Source organism: Mustela erminea, chromosome 10, assembly GCF_009829155.1.
Source record: "Mustela erminea isolate mMusErm1 chromosome 10, mMusErm1.Pri, whole genome shotgun sequence".
Lineage (NCBI taxonomy): Eukaryota > Metazoa > Chordata > Mammalia > Carnivora > Mustelidae > Mustela > Mustela erminea.
In genome coordinates this window covers 73,974,517-73,987,411 of record NC_045623.1, presented here as the reverse complement: position 1 = coordinate 73,987,411, position 12,895 = coordinate 73,974,517, and the positions used below count along the sequence as shown (strand labels likewise).

The 12,895-nt window shown below is 37.5% G+C and overlaps 1 protein-coding gene across 7 annotated transcripts in view; it reads left to right on the top strand.

The window, feature by feature from the left end:
* MAST2 (microtubule associated serine/threonine kinase 2) overlaps nucleotides 1-12,895 on the top strand; it is a 208,289-nt gene that overhangs the window by 31,194 nt on the left and 164,200 nt on the right. For all 7 annotated transcript variants that reach the window (XM_032361580.1, XM_032361579.1, XM_032361578.1 and 4 more), the window contains exon 3: nucleotides 1,405-1,547. In XM_032361580.1, coding sequence (XP_032217471.1) covers nucleotides 1,405-1,547 — 143 coding nt within the window. The remainder of the gene's footprint in view (nucleotides 1-1,404; nucleotides 1,548-12,895) is intronic.

The window sequence follows — 12,895 nt, the reverse complement described above, 5'->3', positions numbered from 1 at the left end:
TTTATATATACTTTATATATATATATATATACTTTATATATACCCTTTATATATATACCTTTTATATATACTCCATTATTTTTAAATATACATTTAAAAATTTATGTAAATATACACAAACATTTTCTTTAAAATAAAAATTGATATCATATGCCATACACTTTCTTTCGGCTTTCTTTACTGAACAGGAAATGTTGAATGTTTTTCTCTTGACTACATTTTGAGACGCCTCATTATTTTTAATGGGTTCAGTATGTGATTTTGTAGAGATACTGTGATTTCTTTAAATTGTAATAAACGTTTATCTTATTTTTAGTTTTATTCTGGTGAGCATTGCTAGGTGAGCATTCTGGTTTGTTTTTTCATTATACTACATTACTACACGTGGAATGCTGGGTCCAAACATATTCAAATTAAAATTTTAGTCAGTTTTGCTAAATTGCCCTCCAAATAATTTGCATCATATTTTTTCTGCAATAAAAGGGAATGTTGTATCAAAAACAAAACTAAAAACTCCTTTTTATCACACCTTTATTACAGTGGGTATTTACATGTTGAATAGGATTTTGCCAGGAAGAGGAAAAGGTTTTCAAGTAAATTGGGTGATTAAGATAAATCCAGGTGAAAATGCAGGGCATAATATTGAAGTTGAGTGAGCAAAGGGGTGTGGAAGAGTTGAAGGAGCTGAGGCCAGGAAGATAATCTGGATTTATGGAGGAGGATTTCTTTATAGTTTTTTTTTTTTTTTCTAACGTTTGGCTAATTTTGAACAGTAGGGAGTCATAAGAAGTTTTTTTACAGCAGGGAATGGTATCACGTTTGTTTTGGTTAAATCACTAGCAGCAGTGTTGAGGAACATTACGAAGGAAGAGATTGAAATAGGACTTGCACCTCAATTAGAAGGTCATTGCAATTCTAGGTGCTCTGTCTTTTGTAAGTGACTCTCTTGTAGTCTTTGGGATTAAGGCAGTCAGTCAGTCAACCTGGACTGAACACAAGAAGTCTGGCCAGAGCATTATAGATTCCTTGTTCATCTTCTGAAAACCTGAGGGCCAAACTTATCTAGGAGAAACTGTCAACTCCACTCACGTTGCATTGAGTTGGTGAGAAACTAAGTTGCATGGAAGGGACTGGAAGAAGCCTGCTAGGTTGGATGTCAGGTTTGGGTGCTGGCATGGTGATGGCTATTCCAGAGAATTTAAAATAGTCAATTCAATTTCAGTATTCTATTTACAATTCTCCTTTCCACCCAGACAGCTGAAATTTTTTAAAGGTCTACAGATTAAAATGAATATGCCAGAACTTCATTTTGGATCACTATACTTTTATCCACTTGATATCATTGTATATTTTCATTCATTCATTAATAATTACAAGTATATTTTCCAAACTTTGTGTTTGAAGGTAAGCAGCTGCTCCCCTTGTCCAGCAGTGTACATAGCAGTGTGGGACAGGTGACTTGGCAGTCTTCAGGAGAAGCATCAAACCTGGTTCGAATGAGGAACCAGTCCCTTGGACAATCTGCTCCTTCTCTTACTGCTGGCTTGGTAAGTGTTGGTAAAGACTGTCCCTTGCTCTGTGAACAAATTCTTGATTGCCCTGGCCACATATATTATTTTTCTTTTTAGGATTTTGATAGTTTAATTTTTCAAAGTAAAGTATAGAAAAAGAATGGATTTAATTGAATATACTCTGATTGCTCTCATGCGGTTGCTGTACTAATTAGGTATGGAGAGTCAAGAAAAAGACGTAGTATGGTTGATTGAAAGAATACATTTTCTGGGAAAGAGCTTTCTTCTTTCTTTTCTTTTTTTTTTTTTTAAGATTTTATTTATTTATTTGAGAGAGACTGAGATAGTGAGAGAGCACAAGAGGGGAAGGAGAAGAAGAAGTAGGCTCCTTGCACAGTGAGCCTGATGCAGGGCTTGATCCCAGGACCCTGGGATCATGACCTCAGCCGAAGGCAGACACTTAACTGACTGAGCCACCCGGGCACTCGATGGGAAAGAGCTTTGTAATAGATAGGATTCTTAAGCTTGTGAAGTTTTGTTGCTTCTGTGTATAGTTCTGTGATACACATATTTAGTATATGAGGATAGGATAGTGGGCAGTTCGGTATATACTGGATGCAAGAATGAGCCTTTTAGGATTTGTATGATAGACAGAATCTAACAAAGGTTAAGCTGTGTAGTCTCGGCAGGTTGCTTTCCTGCCTGTAATTGCATCTTCTACACTTTTATCCTCAGTACCTCTGCCTTTCTATTGAAGGTGCCCTTTGACTTCCTGCTTATCTCACATTCTTCCTAAAGGACAAGGCACATAAGTAATTTTCAGGGTACAGTAACAGAAGCTTGTTCCCATTAAAATATAATCTCATCTGTTCTTTAGGATTATAAATCTTTTGGGTTGGCATGTATAGATTAGAAAGTTTTGTCCATTTGTCCATTCTGGGAAGTGGGATAGGGAAAAGAGTCTTCTTTATAGCAGGTGGGAAGTTAATTTTTGGGTCAGAAGATTTCCTTATGATCTGAAGTTTGTGACTCTTAGGCCACAGGAAGATTCAAGAATTTTCCTTCCCACTCTTTAACCTTTTATTTTGAAAATTTCAAATACAGTGAATATCCACATAAATTTACTTAAATTGGTCAATTTGGTTGTAACTTACATTTTGCCGCATTTGCTTTATCTGTGTGTATATATGTATTTTTTTTCCTCTGAAACATTTCAAAGCAAGTCACAGACCTTATGATACCTCACCCTTAATTATTTTTTATAAGACCAAGGATAATCTCTTAACTGTAGTATATTATCAGATCCAAGGAATTTAAGATCAATTTAATAATAGTATCTTACTTATTTACTCTAAAGTCTTCTATTTTTATATATATATATATAGTTTTTAATAAGAAGCTTTTTTTTTTTTTTTAAAGATTTTATTTATTTATTTGACAGTCAGAGAGGCAAGCAGAGAGAGAGGAGGAAGCAGGCTCCCCGCTGAGCAGAGAGCCAAATGCGGGGCTCGATCCCAGGACCCTGGAATCATGACCCGAGCCGAAGGCAGAGGCCTTAACCCAGGCGCCCCTTTTATTTATATTTTTATGGGATTTTTTAATATTCAAATTTCCTTACTTGTTCTCAGCATGTCTGTTAAAGCCCCACATCTTCCTCTTAACCTCTGGAATATAAAAAAATATATATAGATCTATGTACCCTATCATAGAGATTGATTAATTTAGATTTTAAAGTAATCTCTTGGGGCTCCTGGGTGACTCAGTCAGTTAAGCATCTGGCTTTGGGTCAGGTCATGATCCCAGAGTTCTGGAGTTGAGTCCTGTGTCGGGGAATCTGCTTCTCCCTCTGCCCCTCCCCCTGTTCGTACTCTTTCTTTCTTTCTCAAATAAATAAAACCTTAAAAAAAAAAGTAATCTCTACACCCGTAGTGGGGCTCAAATTCACAACCCCGAGATCAAGAGTTACATTCTACTAAATGAGCCAGCCTGGCTCCCTGCATCATAGAGATTTTGATCCAGTGGGACTGGGGTGGTCCTAGGGATCTGTATTTTCTTTAAAGCATTATAACAAGTTCTAACATGCACCCTTTTGAGAATTAATTGCCACTAAAATAAAGCTGAATGTTTCATTTTAAGGTATTGTTTCAGAGGGAATTCCTGGACTAAGGTTGCTGGAGTCCTAGCATAGGCCAACCAAAGTAGAATATTCTTGAATTCCTTTTTCTTTTTAAAAGTTTATTGAGATATAATTTATGTAAGACACAATTTACCCAGTTACTGTCCTATTAAGTGATATTTAGTATCTTCACAGATATATGGAGCTGTCACTATAGTCAATTTTAAAGATTTTGTTTATTTATTTGATAGAGGGAGAAAGATAATGGGAGAGGGAACACAAGCAGGGGGAGTTGGAGGGGGAGAAGCAGGCTTCCCGTGGAGCAAGGAGCCTGATGTTGGACTCGATCCCAGGACTCTGGGATCATGACCTGAGCTGAAGACAGACGTTTAATGACTGAGCCATCTAGGTGCCCCAGTACAGTCAGTTTTAGAACTTTTTTATCACTTCAGAAAGGATCCCTTGACAGGATTGCTGTCACTCTTTATCCTCCCATCCCTCCAGCCCTGTGTAACCATTAATCTCCTTTCTGCCTCTGTGCATTTGCGTGTTCTGTACATTTCATATAAATTGACTCATAGAATATGTGGCCTTTTGTGACTGGCTTCTTTCAGTTAGCATGATGTTTTTAAGGTCTGTCTACACTGTAGCATGAAAGTACTTCCTTCCTTTTTATCATTCAATAATATTCCATTGTATGGATATACCACATTTTGTCTATCAGCTGATGGAAATTTGGGTTGTTGCTACCTTTTAACTGTGATGAATAATGCGTCTATGAACATTTATTTAAAGATTCTTGTGTGGACATGTTTTCATTTTTCTTGGGTATATACTTAGGAGTAAGATTGTTGGGTCGTATGGTAACTGTGTTTAACATTTTGAGGAGTCACCAGACTGTTTTCCAAAGTGGCTGTGCCATTTTACATTCCTACTAACAGTGTCTGAGGTTTTTATTTCTTTACATCCTCACTAATATTTACTTTTGTCTGTCTTTGATTTTAGCAGTCATACTGGGTCTGAAGTGGTTTTGATTCACATTTGCCTAATGACTAATGATACTGAGTATCTTTTAATGGGATTATTGGCTGTTTACAAACTTTCTTGAAGAAATGTCTTCCTGTTTTTTGCCCATTTAAAAAGTTGATTTATTTATCTATTTTGTATATGGATTTGCAAATTATTTCTTTAGACCTGTATTTAGTTTTCTACTCCCAAGTGTCAGCCTTTTGTTTTCTCCTGTGCCTTTCTTTCCTGAGCTATTCACTTATCTATGGTAATTTTAGGCTAGTTCCTCCCTTTCCATTTCTCCTTTCCAGGGGTTTTTTATGTGGCACTTTTGCTGGTTAGTATTGAATATATTTTCCTGCTTTGAGTTATCCCCACACTGGAATATACCTGGGTGCTGCCATCCCAGCTTCTGGCTGTGACATTCCAGAAGAATCTCTCCTACCATGTATTCTCTCTCTCTCTTTCTCTTTTTTTTGTGTATCCTCATTCTTAATAGACTTACTGCTATATAGACCCAGCCTCCAAGGAACTTCTGGGTCAACAGGAGTCATATGTAACAACTAATTTTAACATTTAATGAACTGTCGATTATGACCTAAAACATAACTAAAAGGGGACAAGAATAATTATTCTTGGGTGTAATTATTAGGGAGATAAGTTTGCTGGAGGTTAGACTTGACCAGAATCTGGAGAATGGATATCCAAAAGCTTAATGTAGCAAATATTTTCTTTCTTTCTTCTTCTTCTTCTTTTTTTTTAAAGATCTTACTCCATGCTGAGGTGGAGCCTGACACGGGGCTTCATCTCACTGCTGAGAGATCATCACTTGAGCTGAAAGCAAGAGTCAGTTGCTTAACTGATTGAACCACCCAGGCACCTCTATTTATTTATTTTTTAAAGGGGGGTACAGAGGGAAAGGGAGGGAGTATCTTAAGAAGCCCCATGGTGCTAAACATGGAGCCCCATACAGGACTCCATCTAATGACCCTGAGATCAGAACCTGCGTCCAAACCAAGAATCAGCACTTAACCAACTACACTATATAGGCCCCCCTGCAAATATTTTTATTTTGAGGCCATCCAAGTGGTAGGTGTTTATGAAGAGATTTTTAGACTTATCCCTCATTTCCTAATATCTGGTGAGAGGATTTCTCTGAAGACCTATTTCCCCCATATATGTAGAAACCATGATTCTTTTTTTTTTTTTTTTTTTTTTTTTTTTTTAAATATTTTTATTTATTTATTTGACAGAGAGAGATCAGAAGTAGGCAGAGAGGCAGGCAGAGAGAGAGAGGAGGAAGCAGGCTCCCTGCCGAGCAGAGAGCCCGATGCGGGACTCGATCCCAGGACCCCGAGATCATGACCTGAGCCGAAGGCAGCAGCTTAACCCACTGAGCCACCCAGGCGCCCCAGAAACCATGATTCTAATTAGTGGCTTCCAGTGCATGTTCTTATAAAAAGGATTATACAGTCATTATATTGTATGCTCCCAGGTGGGAAAAAACTTAGATGACATCTTGTCCGAGATAACATTGTCTTTAAAAAAAAATTCATATGCAATTCATATATAATTGAAAATCTAGTGTTAAAAGTGGCATGGGAGAAACACCTTTGGATTAGAACTTGGAAGACCAGGATATATCTGATACTTAGCTGTCTAAATTTGAGTAAAGACTAGACATATTTGAGCCTTTTTTCCACATCTTTCAAATAAACTTAATTTCTGCTTTGCTTTCTCATGAATATGTTAAGTAATATCTAAAACTTTGATCTTTGTCTCTTGTTATTTCTTTTTTTTTTGTCTCTTGTTATTTCTGACATGAATCCACTGAACTATATCATCATGTCTAAGACTCCATCTGTTTTAGCTTTTTACACTTGTTAAATTTGTTTTTAAAAAGTCTTTTTTATCTATTTGAGAGAGAGATAGTGAGTCAATGCACAAGCAGAGGGAGGGGGAGAGGGAGAGGCAGGTTCCCCACTGAGCAGAGAGCCCAACTTGGGGCTCCATCCCAGGATCCCAGGATCATGACTTGAGCCCAAGGCAGACGCTTAACCAACTGAGCTGCCCAGGTGCCCCAAGACTGCATCTGCTTATTCTGCCTTTATGTTCCCCTATACCAGTTCTTCCTTGGCTGTTCCCTGTCTTGTTAATTAGTGCTGTTATCCACCCAGTAGCTGAAAGCCAGAGACCTGGGACTCTTTTTTTCTTTAAAGATTTTAAAAAATTTATTTGACAGACAGAGATCACAAGTAGGCAGAGAGACGGCAGAGAGGGAGAAAGGAGGAAGCAGGCTCCCTGCCGAGCAGAGAGGCTGATACGGGGCTCCATCCTAGGACCCTGAGATCATGACCCAAGCTGAAGGCAGAGGCTTTAGCCCACTGAGTCACCCAGGTGCCCCGACACCTGGAACTCTTTGACTCCTCCTCTCCCCTTCCTCCCCTCCCCACCCAGTCACCCAGACAGTGTTAATGCGCAATATCTCCAGGTGTCTACATTTTTTCACCACAGTTGTAGCCCATTCTAAGCCATAATTACAGTCTTTTTGCTGAGATCATTGTAGTGTCCTTATTATGTGAACACCGTATTCAGTCTTCCTTTCCAGGCCGCTTTTCACTCTAACGTCTTATTTCAAAGACAAATTGATCACGTCTATTCTTTCTTTAGTTTCTTTTTTTTTTTTAATTGAAGTATAGTTGACATACAATGTTATGTTAGTTTCAGGTGTATAACATAGTGATTCCACAAGTCTGTATGTTATGCTGTGTTCACCTTAAGCGCATCTCCCATCTGTTACCACACAGTGCTACTACAATACCTTTAACTGAGTAAACTTCTTTTAGCTTTGTCCTCCAGTTTTTTCATTTGGCTAATATTTGTGCAGCACCAATGTTTAACCTTTCACTTGATTATCTTTCAATAGCTTCCTATAATGGTTATTATAATGTATAATAATTAATAATCATTATTCAGTGGATGAGTTTTCATTGAGATTAACAAATAGATAATGAGAAACTGGACACAGAGATTGCAGATGGAAGGATTAGACTTGGATGCTTTTTCTTGGAAATCAGAATGTTGGATTCAAGTAATGTATGTCTCAGTATAAAGGGTGACCTAAGCAGTGAACAGTACTGAATATTGGCATTTTAGTAGGAGGATTGTGAATCCCAGGAATCTTTTAACTGGTAGGGTTTGACCGATTCTCCACATGTATAGTACTCATACAGTATTTGTCTTTCTCTGATTGATTTATTTTGCTTATTTTTGCTTTTGAGATTCTTTTTTTACTTTGTTGGCAGACATTGCCTTTATAGGAATGATGCCTTTACAGTGTTAAAAACAAAACAAAAATCAACCCGACTAAATTTGAAGATCTAATTGGCTTTATTAAATGATTTCTGAATCAGACAGCAAGTAGAAGGGAGCTCCAAGGAGTTAAGCAAGAAAAAGGTTTTTAAGGGATGGAAGAGGGTTTACAAAGAAAAAAGGAAGTATTATTAATATTAGCAGGGAATGCATTATTATTATTATTTTTAAAAGATTTTATTTATTTATTTGACAGGCAGAGATCTTAAGTAGGCAAACAGGCAGGCAGAGAGAGAGGAAGGGAAGCAGGCTCCCTGCCGTGCGGAGAGCGCGATGTGGGGCTCCATCCCAGGACCCTGAGATCATGACCTGAGCCGAAGGCAGAGGCTTTAACCCACTGAGCCACCCAGGCGCCCCTTAATAATCATTTTCATCAACTTCTTTAATTAACACATAGAAGGAATGCTTATCACATATGCTGATGGCACATTTTCCATGTTGAATACGTTCAGTCAGAACCCAAAGCAGAGGCTTTAACCCACTGAGCCACCCAGGCACCCCGGGAATGCATTATTTAGGCAAGTTTGTCCTCTTAAGGGGAGGAGGAGTCTATTAGTAAATTTCCTAGTATTGACTGGGAAAATCCTTTAGATGGGTTAAAGGTTATATTGTTGGGGATTGAAACTACAGTTAGGTTAGGTATTGTCTTTCTGACTTTAGGCTTAACCTAAGGGATGCCATTTTGAGTCTGTGGTTTTCTTTTTAACAATGGGAATGATCATTTGCAAAGAATGACTTGGTCCATCTGTCTACATGTAGCATTATATGTGGCACATAGTAAGCAATGTATTATTTCTTATTAAATGAGTAAAGAACTTTTTGGAATATCTTTGCTAATATTACAGCTGGTTGGATTAATACTTGTTTGAAGTATAACGTCTGCAAAAGAAGGTTGATTTTTTTTTTAATGTGTCAGTACCAGCCTGAAATGATGTCACACAGATCTCTATTCTTGTCCTTACTAATCATTTTTTAAAAAGATTATTTATTTATTTATTTGACAGACAGAGATCACAAGTAGGCAGAGAGATAGAGAGGAAGGGAACAGGCTGTCTGCGGAGCAGAAAGCCCTATGCGGGGCTCGATCCCAGGACCCTGGGATCATGACCTGAGCTGAAGGCAGAGGCTTTAACCCACTGAGCCACCCAGGCACCCCTTAATAATCATTTTCATCAACTTCTTAAATTAACACATAGAAGGAATGCTTATCACATATGCTGATGGCACATTTTCCATGTTGAATACATTCAGTCAGAACCTCAAAAACAGAAATGATGGCTCAAGAAGAACCAGCAAATGAGATTTAACAGAGAAAAAAGTAAGATTTAAAGAACTAGAGCTCAACACTAGATTGAACTTTGGAGTTAAGTTTGAAGACATTATATACCCTGAGAGAAAAACCTCTAATCATTAAGCAGTCACTCTCCATTCCACCTTCATCCCATCCTTGGCATCTACCAATCTGCATTCTGTCTCTATGGATTACCTAATCTGGATAGTTCATATAAAGGGAATCCTGTAATTTGTGATCTGTTTCATTTAGCATAATGTTTTTGAGGTTTATCTACCTTGTAGTTGAGTTCTCGGTTTAAATTCTTTTGGATATATAACTAAGAGTGGAATTGCTGAATCATGGTAATTCTGTGTTTAACTTTTTGAGGCACCACTAACCTGTTTTCCACAATGACTGCATTGAAAATCATTTTGTATTCCCACCAGCAATGTATGAGAGTTCCCGTTTCTCTACATTTCACTAAAATTTGTTATTTTTTAAAAAATTATAGTCATTCTAGTGGGTGTTTAATGACTTTGATTATTTAAAGTTTTCATTATTATTATATTTTAAAAAATTATTTTAAGATTTATTTGAGAGAGAGAGAGAGAGAGAGGAGGGGAAGGACAGCAGGAGAGGGAGAGAATCTCAAACAGACTTGGTGCTGAGCGTGGAGCCCAATGCAGATGCTCAGTCATGACTCAAGCTGGAACCAAGAGTCTGATGCCCTTGGTGCACCTGGGTGGTTCAGTTGGTTAGGTGTGTGCCTTTGGATTGGGTCATGATCTCAGGGTTCTGGGATCGAGTCCCACATCAGTGCCCTGCTCAGCTCTCTCTGCTTCTCCTTCTCCCTCTTGCTTTCCCTCTCTCTCAAATAAATAAATAAAATCTTAAAAAAAAGTCAAATGCCAAATGACTGAACCACCTAGGCACAACTATTATTGTATTTTTAATTTAATAATAGCTCAGGGGTGCCTGGGTGGCTCAGTGGGTTAAGCCTCTGCTTTCAGCTCAGGTTATGATCCCAGGGTCCTGGGATTGAGCCCCACATTGGGCTCTCTGCTCAGTGGGGAACCTGCTTCCCCCTCTCTCTGCCTACTGCTCTGCCTGCTTGTGATTTCTCTATCAAATAAATAAATAAAATCTTAAAAAAAAGTAATAGCTCAGAACTTTCTTGAGGTGGGCATATATGGGCTACACTTTTAAAGGAATTAAAAATCCATGATACTACTTAGAAACTTCTCATAACATTCTTTTTATCTTAAGCATTTGAAATATGGTTAAGCTTAATTCATTTTTAGATCTTTGTGATTAAAAAAATTTTTAATGTAAGTTTATTTTAGTTAACATATAATGTAATATTAGTTTCAAGAGTAGAATTTAGTGATTCATCAGTTGCATATAACACCCAGTGCTCATTACATCAAGTGCCCTCCTTAGTGTCCATCCCACTTATACTCCCCCAACCTCCCCTCCAGCATCCCTCAGTTTATTTCCTGTAGTTAAGAGTTTCTTATGGTTTGTCTCCCTCTCTGTTTTCATCTTATTTTATTTTTCCTTCCCTTCCCCACGCTCATCTGTTTTGTGTCTTAAATTCTACATATGAGTAAAATCATATGGTATTTGTCTTTCTTTGACTTATTTTGCTTAGCATAACACCCTCTAGTTCCATCCACATTGTTGCACACGGCAAGATTTCATTCTTTTTGATGGCTGAGTAATATTCCATTGTATCTATATACTACATCTCTTTTATCCATCCATCTTTTGATGGACATGATTATTCTTTAATTATCATATAATAACTTCAAAAAGCAATACCCACAAATTTTTGTTTTACCCACTTCTATGTGACAGAGAGATTCTAAACTCAGCAACTTCCCCTGTCAGTCATGCCATTCTGTAGCTGTAACTTTGCATTTTCTGCTGTGAGAGTTGAAGATCTCTGTATCTGTATTGTAATCAGTTTTATTGAGGTATCATTTACCTCAGGGTAAAGTTCACCCATTTTAAGTGTACAATTTGATGAACTTTCCCAGATATATATAGTTGAGTCACTATCACCAAAACATGATATGGTGTAGAAAATCAGGGTATTGAAATATCTGTCACCCCAAAATATTCCCTTCTCTTGTTTGCAGTCTGTTCCCTTCCCCAGCCCCAGCCCTTGGCTACCACTGATCTGTTCTCTATCATTGTGATTTTTGCTTTCCTTTCTGCCTGATAAATACCTGGAAATGAGATTGCTGGGATATATGGTAAGTGTATGTTAATCTTTATAAGAAACTGCCAAACTGTTTTCTAAAGTGGCATTTTTGCATTTCCACTAACATTTGCTTCACATCATTGTCAGTATTATGTATTATTAATTTAATCGTAGCCTTCCTAATGGGTGTGTAGGGGTATTTAATTGTGATTTTAATTTGCATCTCTGATGGCTATTAAGGTCGAATTATTTGTGTGTGTGTGTGTGTGTGTGTGTGTGTGTGTTGATTTGCCATTCATATATCTTCTGTAATGAGGTATCTGTTCAAATCTTTTGTCAGTTAAAAAATTTTAAGCTGTTTGTCTTAATACTGAGTCTTAAGAGTTGTTTATTCTGATACTAGTTGTGTATCAGATAATATGCTTTTAAATATTTTTTCCCTGTCTGTGGCTCATGTTTTCATTTTCTTATCTGTGTTGTATACAAAAATTTATATATGGAAAAAAAGCAAAAGTCTGTTGTATTTCTCCATACCAGCAATGAAAGAAATTGAAATTTTAAAAATCACTACTATTTACAATAGCTTAAAAATATGTAACAAGTAAATATCAACTTAAGAACTCCTTTGTAAGACCAGTACATTTTAACTATAAAACATTACTGAGGGGCGCCTGGGTGGCTCAGTGGGTTAAGCCTCTGCCTTCGACTCAGGTCATGATCTCAGGGTCTTGGGATTGAGCCCCCCATCAGGCTCTCTACTCAGTGGGGAGCCTACTCCCCCCCCCCACCCTGCCCCGCCTGCCTCTCTGCCTACTTGTGATCTCTCTGTCAAATAAATAAATAAAATCTTAAAAAAAACTCCTGAGAAAAATTAAAGAAGCCCTAAATGAATAAAGTGATATAGTATGTTAATGGATTAGAAGACTTGATATCAAGATGTAAATTCTCCCTATTGATTTACAGATTCAGTGCAATCCTATTAAAATAAAAACCCAGTCTTTTTCAGAAAGTGACAAGATGATTTCAAATTTATATTGAAATGCAAAGGGCCTAGAATAACTAAAATATTGAAAAAGAAGACGAGACTTAGAGAAATAACTTCAGGGCACCTTGGTAGCTCAGTTGGTTGGGCGTCTGCCTTTGGCTTGGCGCATGATCTTGGGGTTCTGGGATCGAGCCCCACATCAGGCTCCTGGCTTGGTGGGGATCCTGCTTCTCCCTCTCCCTCTTTTCCCCCTGCTCACGCTCTTTCTCTCTCTCTCTCTCTCTCACCATCTCTCTCAAATAAATAAATCTAAAAAAAAAAAATTTTTTTAGAGGAATCACTTCCCCCAATTTTATGACTTTCTATAAAAACACAGTTAGCCAGACAGTGTGATATCAATATAAGGATAGACATGTAGATTACT